The sequence below is a fragment of the Lepidothrix coronata genome, unplaced genomic scaffold (genome assembly GCF_001604755.1).
Source record: "Lepidothrix coronata isolate B3197 unplaced genomic scaffold, Lepidothrix_coronata-1.0 Scaffold13, whole genome shotgun sequence".
Taxonomy (NCBI): Eukaryota; Metazoa; Chordata; class Aves; order Passeriformes; family Pipridae; genus Lepidothrix; species Lepidothrix coronata.
Window position 1 is genome coordinate 656,788 of NW_016690193.1, and position 23,722 is coordinate 680,509.

The window sequence follows — 23,722 nt, forward strand, 5'->3', positions numbered from 1 at the left end:
AGCTCCCTCTAGTGCTCCGGTACTGAGAGCTCATTCAGCACTGCCGCATGCAAAATAGGTAAATTACTTCTGCTCTTCTGCTAACGCCGTTTTCAGCTGTAAGTAAAACAGCCCGTTAGCACCTTCCCAAGGCAACAAACAACACAACCACTCCTTTTGTTTATGCAACCATTTAGGTTTGCACTGCTCTGGGAAAGGTTCATGAGATTATTAATTTTTTTTTTTGTTCTTGCTATCTCCATCGATTGACACTACCTTTCTAATTTTAATCTTTAATGTATTTGTAAATTAAGAGGTTAAGGAATTGCCGATCAAAGCACAGTGCTGTTTGTGGATAGTGCAAGCTATAGAGCAAAACTATGAGCAAATATTTGAGTGGGGACAGCATCTAGATCTTGGGCTAGTTGCTCAAATTTAATGGAAAGAAAAACTAAGAACCAAGGCCGGTGATTAAGCATGATTCAGTGGAAGTAGTGAAGTGCCAACAATATGCTCTTCAACTTAACACATAAGAACACTTAAACAGTGTTTTAGAATTTCTTTTTTTATAGGAGTGGGGTTTTTCAGTTTATTTGCAAGGTGTATTTAAGATATACCAACACATACTCCTTCTCCAAGGTTCTAATTTATCTGTTGTTTTGTTTGCCTGTTTCCTTAGCTTTGATTTTTTTATTTTTATTTTTTTTTAAACTAATACATTTTGGGTTCCCAATTTCATTACTGAAATTAAACATCATCCAGTTAAGGTCTACATCAAAAAACAAAAACACAGATCATAAAAATCGGGTGCCTACAAAACATACCTTTCAGAGAGGCTCAGACTGCAGCAGTACAGTGTTGTGCACATGCAGGCTGTGAGGAAGGACCAGCACCAAGCAAACCTGCTTAAGCCATGAAGTACCCACTCTGAAACCTTGTGGACATACACGGAAGAATAATATGTGTTCTTACATTCCATTGCAAAAAGTTTTCCCAAAGTCTAATTTGAAATCAGGAGATTTCTAAGTGTACAGAAAGAATGTTTAGTCCTATATGGACTAATGATATTTTTCTATCATGAGAGAGATATTAAAAAGAGTCAGAATCATTTTGTAAAGATCTTTATGTCTGCCCCTACATATGAAAGTGTCCTTTGGATCCTGAATTGCTGCGCTTATCTCTGGGGATCTGAGTTTTCCTAGTACAGATAATGTACTACCAAGGAAAAGTTCCTGTACTCTGAACTTGGGGTGGAATTTCTCACACCTACTGCTAATCATGTAAGTGTTAGATGCCTGGTTGAAGCTGTTATCTAGCATATTGTTGTCATCAGTGAAAAAAGTGGAAGCTACCCGGATGATCCATTGCCTCCTGTGGTTTGTGTTAGCTGTTTCTGTTAGTTAGCTGGCTACATGCACATGTGGCCCACTGTATTGCACTTGTGTGTACTTTTGGCGCTTGCAGAGACCACACACTGTGTCTGGGGTCCTACTGTGGATCTGTGGATACAGTGTCTGTAACTCCCAGGCTGCTCTGTATCAGTACACTTATTCAAGATGGCAAATGACATGAGTTACTCTCTTCCTTGTTGTATGAAGACTGAAAAAGGAGCTGTGTACCTCAGCAGCTCTGTGCTGGGCCACTTACTGGCAGAGGAGGGAGTCACTTCAATTCTGAAAGGCTGGTCCCAATGCTGCCTCAAGAAATAATGGTGTCTGAGGTAGAAGGATTTTGTGAACTTCATCTTTTTGGAGATCGCCTAAAGTATACAGACTGTCCTGAGCCAGGCAATTGTCATAACCTCCTTCACTAAGAGCATAAGTAACATGTGCCCATGGTCCATCGTTCACAGACACTTATCCCTGCCCATGAGCAAACAAAGTGAAGAACTGGCTATGGCTATGCCCAATGTTAGAAGTTGACCTGTATGAAGACTGCTTTTGTTTTCATGGTTTCTTGTGTATGTTCTGCAGATGTGGAAATGATAAATCTAATGTCTTTGTAGGCCACCCTTTTGCTGTAGCGGTGTTTGAGGACCACCTTTGGTTTTCTGACTGGGCTAGGCCATCACTAATGAGGGTGGATAAGAAGACCGGCCAAAACAGGGTACGTCTTCGAGGCAGCATGCTGAGACCCTCATCAATGGTTGTAGTGCATCCTTTGGCGAAACCAGGTATACTGCAAAAACTAAGCAGTCATTCCCTTCCAGCCTCTTCTTGTTCACTGATGTCGGTAGAATAGATGTCCTTGGGGAGATGATTATCTTCTCAGAAATCATCTCTTTTAAAAGCCTTGCATAGTCAGACTGGCATTTATTGAAAGCGTCATCTGGGCATGTGTCCCAGGAATGCTGACAGTTTTTGTAAGTTTATGTTCATGTCCAAGAATAGATGCTGGTCAATTGCCACGAGGCCGCAGTCTTTAAATTCCTATTTATCCTAGTTTATTAGCACTCCTCTCACACACAAATAATAACAAATGACATGGAGAAAGATTTTGTAATATCCATTAGTTTTAGATCAAATAATTTGATTTTCTCTTTGGAACAGTTCCCCTGTAAGAGAAAAAATAATTTAATAGACTAGGATTGAGAGAAGGTAATCACAGGTTCCCTATGCTCTTGTAATGTTCTTTCAGGGAATGTTAGGACTCTAAATATTAAAGGAGAAATAATAAAGTGAATAAAATAATAACAAATGTGGTACATATATTAGATACAGAGTATGCAACTGTGATTTCCTGCCCGAGACTAAGTGATAATATCTATGCTTTACTATATGGATTTGTTGTTAAATAAAGAATTTAAAAAAGTGTTCTAGTTTTTGTCAGTCCTTATTCCTTTTCTCAGCTTTGCACATCTACATGAAGATGTTGACTAAAGAAGTAGCTTGTTAAGTTTCCTGTTTTTCTGCATTAGGGGCAAATCCTTGCCTTTATCAGAATGGAGGCTGTGATCAGATCTGTGAAAACAATTTTGGAATTGTACATTGCAAGTGTCATCCAGGATTTGGGAAAACTCAAGATGGAAAAACCTGTCATGCTCTGGATTCTTCCAACTCAACAGAAGGTACAATCTTCCAGTTCCAAAAAAGACCCTCCTCAAAACTTTGAGGATCCTGACAGATAGCATTGAAAAAATTCCCCTTGCTCTAACATAAGGAATGATGGTGTGTTGTCCTGGGACAAGTCTGACCACAGTAATTTTTTCCCTTGGCATTTTAGCAGTGAAAGAGAAGTGTGCAGTGCTGACAACTATTGTGAGCAATACGTCACATTCCTCCTCTTCTGTATTTGGGGAAACCCACCAGTGAGTGGTTTTAGGAATGACTTGAGGTCAGAAACAGGCTAGTCTGGGAGGATACTGATGTTTATTGGAAAGTAGACAAGGGATAGAAAATCAGAAGGTTAATTCAGTAGATTTAAATAGTCCGTGTCACTTTTTTCTTGTCTTTTTCAGGAAGTGTCTCTGTGCAGAAGGAGGTAGTGCCAATGCCACCACCAGAGATCGTACTCCAGAGCACACAGAGCAATGGGATTTTTAAGGATATGGACAGTGGGCAAAAGCAGAAAATAATTTTTTTGATGGCTGAAATCATGGTATCAGGTAGAGTCTGATGATTGTCTTCCTTCTATTTACTGTGAGGCTCTGAACAGGTTTATAGAACAGAAAGAAATCATAGACCTTAAATTAAGAAAAACTAAATGTCAAGACTGGTGGCATTCATGCTCTTAACATTCTTACAAGAAGTTGGGTCTGTGCAGTTATGCCAGGTAGGACTGCTTTTTTTGTTTGTTTGTCTCCATGTTCCTTTGCTATGTCAAAAAAAATTGATAATATTATCCTGGTCTAGAGAACGAACATTCTAATTTGGAACACGTGGGAAAGTCTCTCCCTTAGATTTTTCAAGTCTATTAAGTACCTCTGAACAAAGCTGAAGTAAAACCATTGAATTCTACCTATGTTTGATGACACTAGATCATTAAATTTTCTAGGTTTTGAATACATTATTCAGAAATCCTTATACTAAATGACATGTCAACTCCATCTAGACAAAGTGAACAGCCCTAATGATTGTATTGGCTTGTCATCCATAATCCTGGAGAGCTAAGTTTCAAACTTTGGCTGTATGTTCTGGTTTTCTTAGTTTTTTGTTTGTTTAGTTGGAGGGGGGTGTTTTTGTTGTTTGTTTTCTTTTTTTCTTTGATATATACACAGTACCTCTTTTGATCTTTCCAAATACATCTAAGTGGATTGGGTTTTTTTTGCTTTGTCTATGCTATAGATCAAGATGACTGCACTGCACTCGAATGTTACGTCAATGCAGAGTGTGTTTTGCTGGAAGATGGTGCTGTGTGCCAGTGTTTGAAAGGATTTACCAGGAAGGGGAACTCATGCTATGGTAACAAAAGACATTAATATAACTTTCGGAAAACTGTCGACTGTGGGAGAGGAAGAAAATCTATCTTCTTTCACATTGGCAGCTCTGCTGTGTGAGCCATGACAGAAAGGTCAATAGTATGAAAGGGATGATGAGCAGAGAGCATGTGAGTTGAAATGGCTAATTGTCACATGCCTGATTTGCCCCTGAGTCATGAGAGTTAATCCTAATGATATTAACAAGACATAATGGGGATAATAGGAATAAAAGCATCATGTATTCTTTTTAAAAAATTGCCTAATTATAAAAGCTCAGTCCATAGACATGATAGACAGTGTATAATTTAGAAGTTTGTATTAAGCAATCTCTTAAAAAATTAGTATTCCTGATGTAATGTTTATGTAAAAGTGCTGCTCTTTTTTCTTTCCAGCATTAGAGACTAACAACCATGCAACACATTGCTTAGGGTGGTCTTTAAATTTTTGGACTTGCATGCAACATAAATGGAAGAACTTTGTCCTCTCATAAAGGGCAGGAGAGGAAGGTGATAGAAAGAGAAAAAAATAACATGGCTAAGCATGAAGACTAGAGGAGTTTATGTTGCAATAGAAAGGGAAAAAAATTGTAAGGTTATGTGTTATTTCACAAAACAAACTTTCTCAATGATCTTAAAGGTCTTTTCCATCCTGAAGGATTCTATGATTTTTAATGTAAGGCTTTGTTTTGAATTTCTTTCAAACAGATTTTTTTTTTAAAGAAAGTGGTATTTGTGGAGCCTCTAGGTCTCCAGTTGACTCTCTTAGGTTCTTTAGAACATCCCCCTTGAATTTCATACCAAAAAAGACCACAAAGTCCTTCTCTTTTGGTTTACTTCAGATGCATAAATGACAGGTGACAGCACAGTCTGAGGGAGATTCACGATGTAGATGTTTCTTTTAATTGATTTCCTTGATGGTTTAATGACCCATGTGTTCCGTCTCCTTGTTTTATCTCACAGATGTTGATGAGTGTGCTGTAAATATGGACCACTGTGATCGAAATGTGTCGGGCTGCATCAATACGGAAGGGAGCTATGTCTGTAAATGCCTGGAGGGCTACACTGGGGATGGAGTCCATTGCTATGGTATGGGCATGTGTGAGGGCTGTGCTGTGTCTGGAAGGCTGGGACAGGATGAATGAGCAAGAGACATATCTTATGATTTGGGCTAGCCTTCCAACAAGCTGTGAAGCTGTCGTCTGAGCTGTTCTGGTTCATTTTGAATAATTTGGTAGGGGCATGGATACTAACAGTGGCTTCTCCAGACAGCTGACATCTATCATTTCTGCCTTTTTGATTTTTTTCCTCCCTGTTTGAAGTGTGGTAACCTCAGCAACTGATCAATATGCAAGGCCTGTAGTTGTCAGTGAATATCTTCTCTCATTGTTTGCACTCTTTTTAGTAGTTATAGAAAGAGAGAGAGGAAGAGTGAAGGGGAGGAGGGAAGTGGAGGTGAAGCAGTAGAGCTTTATTGGAAATCGTTGCCATGAATATAAACGAAAGCAGGTATTGAGTGTGTCATAATACTCATCAAATAATTCCAGGTCTGTTTAATAGGCATGAGGCTCAAGGTGTGACACTGACAACTTGAGTACATTTAGAGTCCTGTTAATAATCAGACCCACTGATTTTCCCATCCAGCTCTAATGCCAGGTCTCTAGTTCATTCCTTTACATCTCTTAAATTCTTAATCCATTTTAGCGGTAAATATGAACAGGAAGCCTTATCTCTCCAGTATTTGATTAGCACACAGTTTGTTCAGAGCTTTATGAGAGTCTTGGCTTCTCTTCTGTCCTTTTCTTTTTCCTTTTTTCCTTTTTTCCCTTATGGCCTAATTCAAAGCCATTAAATTTGAACCAATTCTTATATAATCTTTGCTGGACTTTGGTTCTTCAACACTGGTTAGGATGGCTAAAAAATTAAGAACAATATCATTATTATTGGCAGGGTTTGGAAAGTATCAGAGGCCGAAGATTTGAGAAAGCCTTTTGCCTACAATGGTCAGAGACAGAGGTCATGTCTTTGAGAATGTTTGGAAGTGGAGATGAAAGTGCACACAGAAGTGACAAACTCCTCTTTCTTTCCCAGCACCCCATAGAAGGCATGCCCTCAGGCAGCCCTGGAATCTTTCTGTCTGTGGTATAGTTGCACAGCTAGAAGGATTGTGTTACCTTCCACTATTATTGAAAAACAACCTATTATCTTCCTGAAGTCTTGAAATCTAGAAAATAGTAAGATTCATAGCATTTTATAAAAACTACAATATTATTATGATGTAAACAGAACTGGAACTTATTTTGTGTTTGATGACTTGAAATGTATTATGAAACCCCAAAACCGGTAAGTGCCTTGGTACTTCAATTTTAGATGCCTTCCTGCATTCACAATGCATTCCTGCATTCCATTTCTATACTGTTTTGAGCCATATCATGTTAATTTTACTGTAGAAAAAGTCCCAGTGGTTTAAGCAATCATTTCACAAAAACTGGGGTAGTAGATCCGTGATTCCTCAAAGTAGATCTGGCACATATATTCTGCTGACAGTTCATAAAATGAATCAGAGGCTGACAAACTCTGGTATGCGAACCCTTTCAAAGGTCCCACCTTTGAGGGGCGTACTTAAGTGCTTAGGAACATGCAGGTGCCAGCCTGGCAGAAGCTACTGCCGCGGGTTTTGCTAGAGAAGGCGTGGAGGCAGGGTGAGGGTATGCAGTAGGATGGAGGTGAGAGGTATATATGAGCCTAACACTGGCTCTGAGCCTGGAAACTCTTGAAATCAGGGAGCCTCTTCACAGTAACTCAGATCCTCACGCACTGAAGCGTTAACACAAACTGAATAAATCTGTAGGTTTCTAGACTTTTTCCTTCTGCCAAAACTTTTTGTTTAGGCTGAACTAAGTGGATAGTACAGGGGAGAGCTCCCCACCCCCAAACCCTTCTGCTGTCCTTTTAACTGATGCTCTGAGTCATTTCATTCTTCTAACTGCAGACTGTTTGGGTGACAGATATTGATGAGTGCAACACGGGGTCCCACACCTGTGGAGAGAACATGACCTGCACAAATACAGAAGGAAACTTCACTTGCTCGTGTGCTGATCATGCTTCTGGAACTGGCATCAGTTGCAGTGAGTAAATGGAGTGAGCAAATAAAATGAAGTGGCCCTTCATTAAGAACAGTGTTCTTGGATAAATAGTTATACTTGGAAACCAAGATATCCCTGTACAGTGACGTACCGACCAGATTGTGCATGCATCTAGCATTGCTTTAGGAGGCTGTTTTGAGGTGGAATAAGGAGACTAGATCTGAGTTTAGTTTGGAAATATCTACATTAAGGTTCAGTGTCTAAGTGTAACAACCAATCTATCTAATGGCCTTTACAATCAAAAGCAGAAGTAAATGCTCCTTGGAAGTAATATTTTTGGAGGTAATTTCAGTCTGTGTCATTTTTCAAATGCTCTGTGCCTTCCTTCCCACTGCAGAAGTCTAGCTCAGAAACTGCACATTATTTAAGTCTCACTTGATTCTTCAGAAAAAACTTGTCTTTCAGATCCAGTCACTAATTTTTCAAAAGGGCTCTGAAACTCTTTAGAAAATCTGATTACCTGTTTGAGGAAGGGAGCTGCAGAAGGTTCAGCGCTATTGACTATCTGACCCTCATTTCAGTGCCTCAATGTGGCAGCAGCATTCTTGGAAATTGTGAAGCTAAGCAACTCATTGTCTTACTCTGTGTCATCCCCCTGGTCAGGGTGAATTTTACTCCAAATCAAGTGGCTATCTGAGGATGAAGGGACACTGTGATTTTCACAGATCTATTTCTGCAGAAAAACAGAAGGAAATTATGGCTTTCTTAAATAGAACATCTTTTCAGTTACTTAAGCTTTCAGTCGTTTCAGATGTCGCTCAGAAAATGGTGATTTTAAATGATGCATGACTTGGAAGTAATGCTTTCTAGGTCCCTCATCTGTCAGCCTGATTGCATGTCTTCATAGGTGTTAACACACTGGTTTTACTCTTTTAGCAATTTTAGCAAGATGCAATTTTCTTTGCAGAATGCACACACACCTGGGGTTCACTCATCCCTTTCCACTGAGGCTCTTTGCCACGGCAGTTCTCCCTCAACCGAAATTTTAAAAAACAAATGTCATTGAAGGTCATGTTGCAATACAAATGGTGTGCGGCATAAAATTGATCCCATAAGAGTATGAAAGCAATTAGGTGTGTTTCTTCTAAGCCATAGCGCCAGAAATTCTTTGCCATGTATCTGTTTTGTTCTGACCTATAGATTTGATACAGCATCAATGTAGGCAAGAAAACACTCCTTTTCTGTAAGAGTATGTCTGCACTGTAGGTCATGCTGTGCAGAGGTATTAGTGCTACTTTTAAAACCAGCTAGTTTGGATAGCTGTGCAGATGACAGCGTGTGCGATTCAGAGCAGGCTACAGAATCCTTTAGAGAACTGGGTCCATAGGGTTCCCTACTTCCCCAGTTACGTTACTATCTGTATGTGAGCTAGCTCTCTGACTGGACTTTATGCATGGTAGAGATTTACCATACCCCACAGCTGCGTAAGTAGCAAAAATCATTTGAGTGTAAGCACCTAGACAATTAATGCAGTTTCTCCTCAGAGCTGGACTCACACATCTAAATAGACAGAACTCAGTCTGTGTCTCTTTCATTGCAAATCTAAAATCAAGCATATTTAGTAATTTGATCTTAATTTATGTGTGTCTAAATTTGATAACAACATAAGCGAATAGTTGAAACACAAGTAATTAATTGAAATTAGATATTTTTACCTACTTTTGTACCTTGAAGTTCTGGAACTCTTTTGTAAGATCACATTGCCAGTGTGGCCAAAAGCTTGAGAAGTCCTTGTGAAATCCTCTGTTTCAGAAACTACTGTTCCCCCAACTGTTGTCAGCAATGAATACTCTACACACGCTGTGCAAGGTGATATTGTAGGATGCCCTCCTTCGTACGAGTCATATTGCCTTCATGGTGGAGTGTGCAATTATGTTTCTGATCTACAAGACTATGCCTGCAAGTAAGTACAGAAATTTGTAGTTTCTGTTCTAATGAATGGCGCCCTTATGGTGCTACCCTTAATTAAGTGCAGGCAGTGAAGAGTATGTCCATATTATCTGTTCATGCTAGCAATTAGAATTAGACTCTCCTCTTTTCTGTAAGTGATCACTGTAAGTTTCAGTATGTGGCCATTCTGTTCACACCCATTGCAATTAATAGTAGGATTGGATTTGTTCCCTAAGGACTTGATTCTTTGCTTTGGAAATGGGAGGTAAGCTGTTAAGTGATTAGTGCTCATGGCATTATAAAAGAGGTGCTTGCTGTCTCTCCTGTACATATTGTGCTGTTGGTCTTGCTGTTCGTGTGTAGCATTCAGTGGGGTGGAAGAAGACATCTCTGACTTGTCTTCTCTGATTGAGACGGGGGACCAGAAGTGGTGTCAGCATCTTCCCTTACAGTTTGAAGAGTCTTGGTCCTCGGCAGAAAGGATACAACATAACAGCCTTCTCAAAATCAGGGAGAGTAGCAATGAGACCTCAAAAATGAGACCTCCTTCTCCCCTCAATATTTTTGTGAAGCCTAAGTCTAGGTTCCCCAATTGCAGGCACTGATAAAAGGAAGGAGAATCATCTCAACTCTCTGGAAATCAGCTTTAGGCTGTTCAATGTGGCAGCCTAGTCCTACGGGCTAATCATTTCTTCAAAACCTTTCATGCTGCTGTTCAAGTCTGTAACTTTATATTTGAATCCGTGCTGTATCTTTCTTCAAAATCAAGCATAAATGTGTTTACAGTGGGACAAATCCAATGCCTGCCTCCTCCCTTCAGGTCTCATCTGGTAAGTGAGGACCTGTGCAGGGGGTGGATGCAGTTCCATAGTAGGCAAATCTCCCTCTGTGTCTCAGTAATTCAGGTGGTCCTGGTATAACTGGAGTGAGGAGAGCAAGCTTTGTGTTGAAGGGTTTCTTTGACCCACCATTCCCCCCAGGTCTTCCTTGCACTGCACTGCAGGAACCCCTGTGCCAGTCCATTCCTGCAAGCAATGTCACATCCTAGGCTTTCTTATTTTTAAATATGAGTGCTCTCCACTGCCTAGAGACCTCTGTACCTGCAGAAATATGAAAAGAATATATCTCATGTACATACAAGGGAATGAAGTAGGTGCTTTGTGCCATGGATTTCCTAAGCTCACCAAAGACATTACATGAGATGGACTCATGGTCATCCCAAGTATCTGTTGTGAATTTTTAGTGTAAATTTTAGAGGCATTGAAAACTATCTCCTTTTTTTTCCACCTTATTTCTTCTGTTGAAACTAAAGAGTACAAAACTGCAGGACTTTCAAATTGGATCACACATTCTTTTCTTTTTTTGTTAGGTGTTAGAGCATAATAAGAATCCAAATATACATATTATTCAGTTCTAGAAGTGGAAGCAGTTAAAAAATTAAGGAGTGACCATACTTAGCCATGCTCTTGGGGGCCAGGCTTTGTATGCGGACCTTGCTGGCTTCTGACCTTGCTGAATTCTCACTAGATGGCAGCATTCATTCATGTAGGCTCTCATATACTAACTAGCAGAAGGAAGTAATGGAAAAATGTTATTTAGCAAAAATATCCAGCAGAAATCACATACCAAAAGTGATTTGTATTTTTATTAATAAAAGATCTTACACTAGAAAGTAGATCTTCCAGCATATTTGGAATTCATTGTGATCTAATGTTAAAAACTTAGCATTTTTTCTGCCTTCCAGCATGTATGCATTCTAAATTGTGACAGAATGAGAGTACTTGTGCCTGATTTAATAATGAATGCAGACATAATAATTTCAGAATATTAGGTAAAAGCTACTGCTGGTTAAATCCTGTTTCTCTTGCTTGTTTGACTAGCCCTTGAACTTAAGTAAAATTAGACCAGTAAGAATTGCGAGAAGGAGTTGAGCCCATATTGCTCAGAGATTGTTACAAATTTAGTAGACTTTTAATTTTTTTCCATTTATTATTTATGTGTCTCGTCTTGCACAGTAAAACTAGGCTGGAATTCTTTTTGATGTATTTCTCACTTTCTAGTAATTTTGATTTGAGGGTTTCATGCATTGATATTTCTATGTTGTGTTTTACAATGGTAAAATCAAACAGATAAACAAAAACTACCTACAGAAGAACCCTGTAGTCAAACTAAATTTCAAGGATATTTCTAACCCATATGAGGGATTTTTAAAAACACTTTAATTTTTCATTTTAAAGATTCAGATTAAAATTCAATTCCTTTAACCAAATCATACTGAAAATATGAGTAAGTCCTATATTACCTACTTGAAAGAAAAGAGAACTTGCTGCTGGAAGCAGTCAAATGGAAAATCTTAGGGAAACACTAACCACACAGTAGGATTTAAGAGAAAATTATATTTTTCCTATTTTTTACCCATTGGAATCTGAAAAATGTAATCTCTCGGTATAATTCTGTAGATGATTAAATAACAGTAAAAAAAATATACTTGTAATATGGAATTATACTGGTTTTGACAGCATTCCTTCAAAGTCTTTTTGTCTTCACTGCTACTAAATTCAACCAGATATTTCTATAGCAGTTGCCAATGTTAAATTAATATGCAAGGTCACTGAAGTGATGATGTGGGGTTTTTCCACTGCCATCAGTTACAAAGTGTGCTCATTTCCTTTGGCAGCTGTGTGACGGGCTACGTTGGGGAGCGGTGCCAGTTCAGTGACCTGGAGTGGTGGGAGCAGCAGCATGCCGAGCGGGTGAAGATGCGGAATATCACCATCACAGTGTGTGTAGCTGTGCTGGTCCTTCTACTGCTGCTGGGGTTCCTGGCTGCCTACTGCCACAGGTAGTGTTTCCAAACACATGCTGTGATCGTGTGGCACACGGGCTGAGTTGCTGCTGACTTCACAGAGTGCTCATGGTGAAGAACGTGAGCTGTTCCTCAGCTGATGGAAAGCACCATATCAAGCTTGCTATTATTTTGCTTTGCAGTTATTGGTTGTATGAACAATGCAAAAAGTTCTGGCACGTCCTTGCCTGCAGAACCCACATCGGTGTTAGTGAGCAACATGGGTCTGGAGGGAAGAAGAATACACCTTATTAGGTTTGCAGAAGAGCCATAATTTGTGTTGATGAGAGAGTTCAGGAATGTGCTATCTACTTCTTCCTTGGTTTCCCTTAAGAGCTCTAGATGTCTGAAACTGTCATGATAGGGTTTGGCTCTTAACTGCCACCTATCCCATTAGTTTGCTTTTGTTTCCCTTTCAGTGTAGAGTGGCACATGAAAGTTTCCTTGCCATTGAAAAAAGTAGCTTATTAACCTTCCAAAGCAATCTTCCACACTGATTATTCCACCAATAAACATGAAAACAATCTTCCCGGCAGTAGAAAGAGTAAAATCGAGGATGTGAGCCTAAGCACATCTGTTGTAAAAGTACTCCCTTGCATTTTCCATGGCTGTTACGAATTGTGCAGGTTTAGGATTCTTCTTGTGATAAAAGAATCCCTACAGTCACTATTTAAGAACCCGCTCTGATGTGAAATTAAATGTCATCGATGTCCCTTAGACTGGAAAGTGTTAAGCATTTAATAAGTTACAGTCTTTTGGCCATGACCTTGGCAGACAGCTGTTCTCTGAGGCTTGCTTAAATGCATATTTATATTTAAAAGTAAACACTAAAAAAGCCAGACAGCAACCAAATCAAGAGTCTCCTGCTGCATGCTGACCTGCCATCCGTGGCAGGATTTTTGTTTGTGGTTTAGATCAATTTTAAAATTAGTGTTTCCTAGACATAAAAAGTTAAGTGACAAAAGAAGTTAACTATGGAAGCTAATGTTTTTCATTCTTAATTAATGGTTCTTGACATATTTAGTCCATAAAAGTAGAGAAGCTGCCAATGTTTCTTATTTTCTATTAACTAGTGATAGAGGTTCAGAATTAAAGCTAAGTGCAGCCTGGTTTGTTCTCATAACCTGGAATTCACATTTGAATCAGTGGATACATATAGAACAGAAAAATTGTGAGATTCTTATATTTCCCATTATTTCATATATTCCATCATGACAAATAGCCAGAATATGACTCATTTTAAGGTGTGAAGATATAAAATTTCTTCCTTCCTCTCTCTTCCTGATTTATGTTTCTTTCTTGCCAAATGCTTTTGATCAATATAACTATTTACCACAACAACAACTTTTTAATTACACGCTCGACTGAATTTGAACTGCAGCTTTTACTAGCATAACTAGATCAAAATTAAACCACTGATCTAAAATCCCTATTTAACTGGAGTCTGGAAGCCAGTATTTGGGTTGAAATTGCTATATCACTTTTTCACATAATCTACTATATTTTGAAATGTAGTGATTAAGTCTGTAATAGTCCTATTCCTTCCCCTGTAAAATGGAGATGCCTATCTCCTTTTAATTGAAGGAAATGAAGCTGGAGGTCCGCACCTGCCAATTTGAAAAATGTGTGACCTGAAGGCTGAGTATTACTGAATTATTGTGTTGGTTTGTTCAATGACTATTGTCTGCCGAACAGCATCGTGTTTTTCTTAATATTAGATTTATGTAGTCTGACCGTATAGTACACCAAGTTTCTAATCTTCCTTGGGAATCAAGGAAACAACACTTCCCCTCCCCCCAAAAAAAATCTGAATCACAGATTTAACACTGACAATTCCTCCACCTCAATTGGCCAAGGCTACACAAAAACCGACAGTAGGACTGGGATTAGGATTGAGAAATTCTCTGCCTCTTGCCCATGCTCAGTTAACTAGATTTCACTGCCCCATCTGCTTGTGCTCAGTTGAACCCGAAGACACCCATGTCCACCAAGTCTATCTGGCATCTGTTACTCTGGGCACTCTACAGTAAAATGCAGAATTAGTGATCCTCTTGAGCCGAGCACCCTGTCAAGACTGTGCCTGTGTGTGAGCTCTGTGCAATGGATTTTACAATTCTTGAGTAACAAATTTTGTAAGCACTGTGAGCTGCAATGCAGAATCCAAGCATCAAAACATGCACAGCAGCCTTGCCACGATGTCAGAAAAAGTCAAAATGGTCTAATTTGCCCTATTTCTCAGCATTCTGCTCTGTAGATACACCCTCAGCTCTGACACCTGTTTGGTTTCATATTAACAGTCCCTGTCTTATCTTCTACAGGAGACAATTACCTTTTTTTTTATGTTTGAATATACAGAAATATGTTTTAGAGAATCTGGGAGAATATCAAGGTTGGAAACAGGCCTTTCATATTTCCAGTAAAAAAGCAAAATACATTTTCATAGTATTTTCATAAAGGGAGCAACATATGATGATTATGATGTATGCCCTTTCCCAGTTAGTATATAAAAGTTATATAGACAGAAAAGGGAAATTCCTAAAGAAAAGGAAAATTCCTATTTTCTTTGGTGCATGTCTATGAGATTTTATTAAAAATAGATCATGTAAAAGAATATTCCAGAGTCTGAAGAGTGTAACATTAATTTTGTTAGCTGATTCTTAGGAGGACAAAAAACATGTTTGCAAACTGAGTAAAGATGTACTGATTTGGATCTCAAGCAGTGTAAAACAAAATTTTATGTTTGGGCCTATATGGGCTTTTAATACTGTATTATAAGTGATTGCTGGCTGACTGGAAAAATAACAATGTTTGAATTTCTGGAACTAGCCACTGAGAGCTTACTGTTCTCACCTTTTTCATCTCCAAATTGTACTCATGGATTTTTTCCTTTGCACTAATTCTGTTGGTCATGCATTTTTTCTGGAAGGTCTTAGTTCCAAACTTTTTGAGACTTTCAGTTTGTTTATTTCACAGTAACATCTGAAACTGTTGCTTTTCATGAATGGTGCAGATGAATACAGAAGCGACTTTCATAACTGTAACTACCAATAATGTACGAAAATACAGTCCAATTTTTATTTCTGAGCTTCACCCACAAATGCTCTTCATTGTATTGGCTGAAACAAATCTTTATAAGAAGAATGTGTTATAGATAGAATAATATAAGAAAATGGAAGGGTCTAGTTAAAATTATGAAGCCTATTGTTCATTCTAATGAATGATCCTTTACAGATAGCACAGTAGAACAAATATTTGTTCATTTCTTACTGACTTTTGTTTTTGACAAGCTGTTTGTTTTAACCACTGTGTGGTAATTAAAATTGTGGTAAGAGTAATGCAGCCTTTCAAACCAGTAAAAGAAAACAAAATATATGTCCCTTCTGTAAATACTGATAGAATAACGTGACAAAAAGCATCTTCTGTTCCTCCCAAAGCAAAATAATTTACTTCATCTTTTGTTCTGTTGCAGAAGTCAAAATTTGTATAAGAAGAATCTCTATGCAGAAGCGATAAGAGACGCCAGCAGCCGTGCTGACAATGAGAACGTGACACCTACTAGCAACAAGTCTCTGGTAACTATATTAATGTGGAGTGGAAAGGGAATCAGGAAGGATCAAAGAGTGTTAGGGATCCACTTGAGATTATCCATCAAATAATTCACATCTTAAATACATTAAATAACTGCTAGAGTCATCAAGTGCTTTGCTGTGAACCCTAGTTCATCTTACCTCATTGTTATCCCTCAAAGTTCACAGCTGCCTGGATGTATTGCAACCATTAGCCAGTGTTATTGTTAGCTTTGAATACAACAGTTGGGGAACTGTGTTCTAAATTAAGGAAATGGCAATGTGATGACATGGCATATCACAGAATTATTTTCACAGGAAAGTATGCCCTCTGTAAAAAAGGCTTCTTGGAAGCCAAGTACTGTTTGTGCTACATGAGATGTTGAACTTTATTTTGGAGGTTGATGAAATTAAATGTTCTGTATTAGAAGCTGCTGCCTTGTAGAGAAAAACAACCAGGATTTTACTGGATAGTTTGGAAGGATATGTGAAATACTAACTTTACACTGGTGTAGGTAAAAATGCCACCATGCTCTGGTTGTACACAACTCTTTCTTTTGTCATTTTTTAAGCTGCATTTGGCCCTATAAAATCTGGTCTAAGGACATGATTCTCACTGGCATTAGAATGACATTACACTGCTGGGTGATTGCAATTGGAACTTGAAGTTGACAAGTGACATAACTTGCATCTGTGGCCACTTCTATGCCCGGTCTGAGATTCCTTTCTCAGAATGGCCTCACAAGCAGTTTAGGTAGTTTCTCGCAGGAATTGTGACTGGGTAGCCACTGGAAGACACTGTCAAACATATGTCAGTAGCGCTGAATTGACTTGAACCTGATTATGACATATTGTTCCTTAGCCAGTCAAATGCATACTCTGGTGGATCTTTTATTATTAGTATTTTTCCTCCAGGTACTGATAGCAAATGTGCTGAATCATGGCAATGTCATCATTTGTTCATAGCAGAGGCAATATCCACAGCTTGCAGAATACCTGAGGTTGGGAAAATCAGAAACATTTGTTGGGTCTGAGAACAGCTTGTTGCCTGGGAGCAGTGCTTTAGGAGGCCTGCTGCCCATCAGCTCTGTCCCCACCTGCTGTTGACCCTGTAGTTAATACAAGTTGCCAGTGACATTTTTGCTGATGTCCACAGCTAAGCAATGGACTGAATCAACAAAAACAAATCTAACCTAGTCATCTATTACACACTATATTTCAGCATGCACTGGGAGATATCAAATCCATTAATAAAGTAATTTATTGCAAATGGTTTGTGTCAGACTGGAAGAGGAAATCACTGACCCCTTGCTGATTATTGCTGCTTACACAGTAATGGATTCCTCTGGTTTCATGCATGTGATTTTCTCTGTGCTGATATAGCCATTAATTGTTAAGTTCACCAGGGCTTCATGCATGAATGCACTCAGGTTAGAAACTGTAGAGTTGCCAAAAAGCAGTGGAAGCAGGGAAGTTGTCCATTTCTACTGTTCATGTCAAGTGGATTACTGGAGGGTTTTATGTAAAAAAAGAGATTATACTACATCAGGGACAGAAAACCCTATATGTCCTCAATTCCTAAGGTGCTGGAATAGTTTTTTGAGTGCTATTGATCTACTCAACATTAATGATCTTAACGAAGGACTTTATATTGGGACTGGATGATGTGTATGCAGTGACTGTGAAGAACTCATGAATTTCACTCATTTGGTAGTCCACAGTGCTACTGCTCCTTTGTGAGGCTGGTGAGAGTGAAAAGACTTTCTTGTTCTTGTTCATCTAGGTTAATGTAGAGCTGTTGTGCTATCACACATATCAAGTGTTAGGTACTGTGATACTGAAACTATACCTATAAATTGTCCAGGTGTCATTCACTTTTTCATTCACTTCTGTTCTGCCAGGTGAGAGTACATTTAGCTAGGGGTATGCCTACATATATTTTTCATGTTCATATTTAAGTTCCATAAGCCAGGGTAGTCCTACTGATATATAAACTTCGGTAAACTTCTGCATGTGCCTGGATTTTGGTGCTGTTCACAGACTTTTCATCCGAGTGTTTTATGCTGCACAGCCAAAGATATTTTGCAGAGCTCAGTGTAGCTGAATTTCCTCTGGGGGTCTGTCTTATGCGGGTTAGCAGCTGTAAGCCTACAGATTTTATGTAAATGAACTGACACCTAAATAGGCATATCGATACTCTATCCACATAAATCCACCAGTTATCCACCAGGACCCCCAAATCCGTCTTCTGTTGGAACATCTCTTCCTTGTCTCTGCTCTTTAAACATCACCCCTTTACTGGGTTTTCCTCTTTCCCCCTGTACAATTTCAGCACAGTGCTTCACATTGCTTTCCTCTACCTCTGTTTTTTCTGTTTTCCCCCTGCTCTTTTCAGCGTGTTTCCCCAGAGGGTCTCATCTTCTGATTTCACGGTCACTGTGGGATGATGGAACCACACGCCCCCAGATGGTGTTGAGAGGCAGAAAGGGAGACTTGCTTCTTTCTCTCTGTTTGATGATTTCCTGCTGTCTGGATTCCTGCAGATCTTTTTAATACTTTAAAAATGGCCCTCAGTACTATGGAGAGGGTCGATTTTCATGAGCTTTTGTTCTTGCACCTGGAAGTGTTGATTTGCAAGGCAAGAGAGTTGGTAGTTCTTTACCGGATTGAGACTGTGTGCTTACCAAAGAAAGACTGAGGTTGTCATCGACTCAAATGTTTAATTATCTGCAGGGGAAGGGCCATCCCAGAAGTCAGGATGACCTTTTTCCCTGTTCTGTGGTTGGGTGTGTGGCCCTTCCAGTTTGCCTATTGGGTTTCAGAAAACCAATGCATTTTATATTAATTTGGGCTCTGCATATTTTGTGCATATTGTATGTATTTGCAGTTTGCGGTTGTTAAGGAGTGTAACAGTTCTCTGGAGACTAAAGTGGTTGATCTAATTGAGTGTGAGACAGCAGATCCTCATCCTGCCTGTCCTTCAGAATCTGGTGAGTAGGATTACGTACCTTATTAGGTCTCTCCTCACCTTGTACCAGCAGGACCAATGGCAGATAAAGGAGACGGAGAAATCAAAATTTTATTTCTGACCTGTTTAAAGCTGCTGTGCACAGCAGGTGCTATGTTCATATTGCTGTTAAGGACTATTCAGTTCTTCACTTTGCAGATTAGTCAAGAGAAACTACACTACAACAGTGCTTTCATGCTCAGAAGAAGCCAGATGCCTCTTGTGATAGAATAATGTTGGATTTTTGCATCTATATAGACCTTCACAGGTTTGCAAGTGAAGTTAAGGCCATTTTACTGTTGGGTAATGTATATCTGTGAAACAGTATACTTTGACAGTCCTTATTAATTCAGGTAGGATAACTGAAAATGTATGAGGAGTCCACGTTGACTCCTGTGGCAGCTACTGCAGTTCTGCTTTTTGTGTTAAACGGATGTTTGACTGCTCTTGGTGCTTAAACAAAGATGAGATAAATGAACAAGATGTGCCTCCCATCCCTCATCCAGAGACAGCAGGTAGCATGAAGCACACAACAGGCTTCCATGGCCCACAAGTTACCAGGTGGACCATTCTGAATTTTAGGAAATATTGCCTTATAGGTGGCAACTGAATCACTTAATGCTCAAATGGTGAGAACTGATGGAGAAAGACTGATATCCGTAACCCTTTATCTTATTTACCATATATATCTCCTAAGTGCAGAAGTTATTAGAGAAGCCAGTTTGCCTCAGTCACTTAGAAATACACAAAGACAAATGTTTGAGGATACTTGAATGGGCAGACATCTTGCAAGATTTTCAAAATTCCCAATCCTGTCCTTAAACATTGGGTAGTCCCTTTATTCATCAGTAGAAAATATGCCTCACATTTACTTAGTTGGACTAATACTGTGAACATGTTTAGAACTGAACTGTCCAGCACAGGAAGACTGATGTTTCCTGTTAGGAGACTCTGTTTTCATTTATAGTTCTATCAGATGCAGCTATTGTAAAAAAAATTTCCCATGATAGGTGTCTGATTTTTACCTGAAAATTTTAGCAAAAGTGGTTCAACCACCTTAGACAAAAAGACTGGTGAATAATCTGGATTTTTTTCTAACATGTTAAAGGAAGTTATTATACCATGCCAGAGAATAATTCTAAGTTCTTTTGACTTTGAAGCGGGGACTTTAATTATGCCAGGTGGGTAGTCTTCCTGTTATGGGCATGCCTTTCCCTGTTACGAATTAAAAGGGAAAACCACGAAAACCTAGGACAAGTAATTTCTTAAAATCAGAAGCAAGTTCTTGACTTTGCCTGTTTTTATGTTCTTTGACATGAGTTGGTATTGCAATTTTCTGGACCTGATCCTGTGCTTTCTTTCATAGCTTTCTTCTCTCAAAGCTGTCATTACTTTTCTTTTAGCTTAATTGTGGTGAATCTTCTCAAATGGCTTTCAGTAATACATATCCATCCTTTCTCCAGCGGAAGAACAGCCTATAACATACGACAAAGCAGCAGAGACTTTGACTGAAGAGAAGAGAGAACAAGGACATCAGAAAGAGGTTCCTGTTGGTGAGAAATCATGCCAGCCCCTGGGAGTGGCGAAGAGCCCTCCCCAGGTGTCCTGGAGCATCCATCCCAAGCCCCTGCTGGAAAGGGAGCCCTGCACTCTTGCCCCAGCCAGCCTGCTGATGCAACCAGACTAGAAGCAGCCTGGGTTTGAGTGGGAAAAGAAGGAAGTCAGCAGAGAATGGGAACTGACAAAACACTGAAACAATACTCATTTTTTCACTAAAATTTGCTTTTGAAAAAAAACCACAAATCAAAACCAACTAGAGAAGTCCTCCCCTGCCACTCCTTCCCTGTCATCTCTGCTTGGAAGAGTTACTATGAGCAACGTGTTGGCAATGAGTACTCTATAAATATCACTGCTGCTAACTTCATTAACTGCCTGCTACAAGGACACTGAGGGGAAAATAGACAAGTGGGTGATTTATGAGTGATAAATATTTTCTTAATGGAGCTTGTTGTAAGTAGTGGTCTTCACACAAACACAGAGTCTAGAAACTGCCTAGAAAATGGGTCACAAGGACAGCTGCAGAGAAACAGGAATGGAAGATGATGCAGAAAAATTAGTTCAAAATGAATGTTTTTATTAAAATACTGTTCATGGACACTATATTCCTCTCCCCAGTGCTGCTGACAGGCCAATGTAACTTCTTGGACTTCACTTGAGATGTTCTTGTATCTGCTTCCGTGAGCAAGCACCAAATGGGATCTTGCATTTCTCAGGTTTGGTGTGCTGTAGGATGATTTGTGGGCATATGTTATTAATGGTGGGCGACATTTGAGGGAAAAGGTGATTCTTCCATTTTATTTCCCAGTATACGCTGGTCCCTCAGAGCGTAACAGGATTGTCTCTGGACCGAGGAGGTGGGTCTGTGTCTGCTTTCAGCCCTGTGAAGAGGAATGTGCTGGAGCTGTCCTGGCCTCACAGAAGTGTGTCTGGCACCAAAACCTGGTTCATTATGTAGGACAGTGCGAGGACAGAAGTGCAGCCACTTTCTGTTCCAAAACAACAGGAGGAGTGGGTCAAAAAACCAAAAAAGCCACCTCAGTTTGGACTGACTTCCACACAGCTGATTTTTGCTGCCTGTTAAATTCAAGGGAACAATTGGAAAACTAAACCAATTTTTCTTGTAACTGTCTTTCTAACAGCTACTGTTCCCTTCCAGTTATTTACTAAGAACTAACTCTCTTATAAAGCTCTGTTGTATACAGAGTTGTAGCTTAACTGTTTAACATAAGATTAGCTCAGCTGGTCAGAGCATGGTGCTAAGAATGCCAAGGTTGTGGTTTTGATCCCTGTACGGGCCATTCACATAAGAGTTGGACTCTATGATCATTGTGGGTCCTTTCCAACTCAGAATATTCCGTGATGTTAAGTGATTTTCAGCACTTGTCTTGAATTCCTGTGCCATTTTCAGAACATTTTGGAAGACATCTGGAAATCAGCTAAATTACTAATAATGTTTTTATTATTTGTATGGTACCTCTCAGTCCTCTGTCTTTAAAGCCTACTACTGTAACTATTGGACACCTCCTTTAAACTCTGCTACAGTGCCTACCAGTAGTGTTCCTTGTAATTCATTAGCTGGTTAATAGTGGCAAATGTTATTAATTTTTGTGTTTGCTATCCTGCTTTTCTGGGGTTTTTTGAATCCTGCCGGAAAGGTTTGGGATGTTGTAATTTTTCTACCAGCTCTGTAGGCCAACATGGGAAAGAGTATTGAAAGGCTCTTACCTCTTATCTAAAACAGTTACACACTTGAGTAACTTTGTGAAGTTGATTCTGATTTATGTTGGTGTAAACAGTAAGAACATTGAGTCCAAGGTGTCAGAATTACAAAAATTATAATGCTCTGTTGTGTAGATGGTTGTCATTTGTCTTCTAAAGTGATTTTTGCAGGTGGTTTTTAATTGTTGAGTCTGTTTTCTAATCACATTCGTTCTGAATTCAGAATAAACTTGTAAAATAGGCATTTCCAGAGGTTAGTTGGAACTAACAGCTATGAAGACTTGTTCTCCTGTGTGAATGGCAACAAGGGTATTTCCACGGAAAGAGAAATGGTTTAGAAGTGTTGGCACACTAAACTGTGTTCAGGAGCAGGAAACCACCGTGTTGAATCATTAGTATTTGGTAGATTTGATTTTAAGTTCAGTATAGTTTAATTTAATTAACACTGTTAAAAGAATCTAGTTTGGATTCCCGTCCTTCGGTTCATTGATCCTGTGTATTTTGACGGGAAGAGAGTCCAGCTGTAAAGGCCCCAGTTCAGAAAAGCATTTTGTTTCCATAAAAGTTACACAGTAAAAAGACTTTGATCCATGCACTTTGATTTTCTCTGGTGAAGTATGTTTGTGAGCTTAAAATCCAAGTAGTGTGTTGAATGACAGTCAACATTTAGTTGGAAGTTTCCCCAATCAAAGGAAATAAAGATTTGTAACTTTGAAACCTGACTAAATAAAGATGTTTCAGACTCCTTAAAAATTAGTTTACTATTCTATCCTGGGTTTTTGTTTACTTTGCTTTCCTTCAGTCCAAGGATCTAATTTTAAGTTGATTGTATTCTTTAAAGAATAAGATTGGGAAACCTATTTTTTGTAATTATACTGTTTGGACTTTTAAATGTTTCCTAAATTCAGCTCTAAATTGAAAATAATCTTTAATGTAGAACCTTGAAATTATATTTCAACACAAATATAATATATTTGGTTTATTTGTATGTTTATAAAGCTATTGATTTATAAAATAAAAGAAACAAACAAACAAAATCCCTGATGTCCCTCTTTCTTTAAGAGAAGAGAACGCACATTTCTGGTTTCAGTTAACTGATATCATGTATGTTGATAGATCCACTGGTTTCATGAAGTCACAGTGCATAATGTGTTGGCTCAGCATTGCAGATATGGGGTTCTTGTTCTCCACTCAGATAATCTGCTCTAATGAAGATTATCTGCTGTAGCTCACAGGTAGATCCAATCTTGAATACAGTAAGTTTTTATGTATTGTTTTAGTTATACATTCCCACAAACCAGTAAAAGCCGTGTTGTCCTTTTTGTGCACGTTTAAATGACTGTTATGAAGGTTGCTGCTTGTTTGTATAGAAATATTAACCATGGCTTCACTATGTTTTTAAATTGGTTGCCAAGATGTTATTCTCAGGCTTTACATGCAGGTGTGTTGAACTAAAATAGTTGAATCCTTGAGGTTTTTTAGGCTAAACTTTCCTTACCAAAAAAACTTTTTAAATTTTTAGAATTTCTGGGTATGTAGCAAACTTAGTATTGACCTTAAATTGGTGTACTCTGACTTTTAAAAATGAAATTAACTT

General features: G+C 38.9%; 1 protein-coding gene across 1 annotated transcript in view; it reads left to right on the top strand.

Annotated features, from left to right (window-relative positions):
- EGF (epidermal growth factor) overlaps window positions 1-22,460 on the top strand; it is a 57,866-nt gene extending 35,406 nt beyond the window's left edge. Inside the window, exons 14-24 of the mRNA XM_017805774.1 lie at window positions 1,985-2,152; window positions 2,897-3,046; window positions 3,437-3,583; window positions 4,263-4,379; window positions 5,356-5,481; window positions 7,401-7,520; window positions 9,291-9,441; window positions 12,106-12,270; window positions 15,743-15,845; window positions 18,727-18,829; window positions 20,310-22,460. Coding sequence (XP_017661263.1) covers window positions 1,985-2,152; window positions 2,897-3,046; window positions 3,437-3,583; window positions 4,263-4,379; window positions 5,356-5,481; window positions 7,401-7,520; window positions 9,291-9,441; window positions 12,106-12,270; window positions 15,743-15,845; window positions 18,727-18,829; window positions 20,310-20,533 — 1,574 coding nt within the window. The 3' untranslated portion in view covers window positions 20,534-22,460. The remainder of the gene's footprint in view (window positions 1-1,984; window positions 2,153-2,896; window positions 3,047-3,436; window positions 3,584-4,262; window positions 4,380-5,355; window positions 5,482-7,400; window positions 7,521-9,290; window positions 9,442-12,105; window positions 12,271-15,742; window positions 15,846-18,726; window positions 18,830-20,309) is intronic.
- Window positions 22,461-23,722: the final 1,262 nt, after the last annotated feature.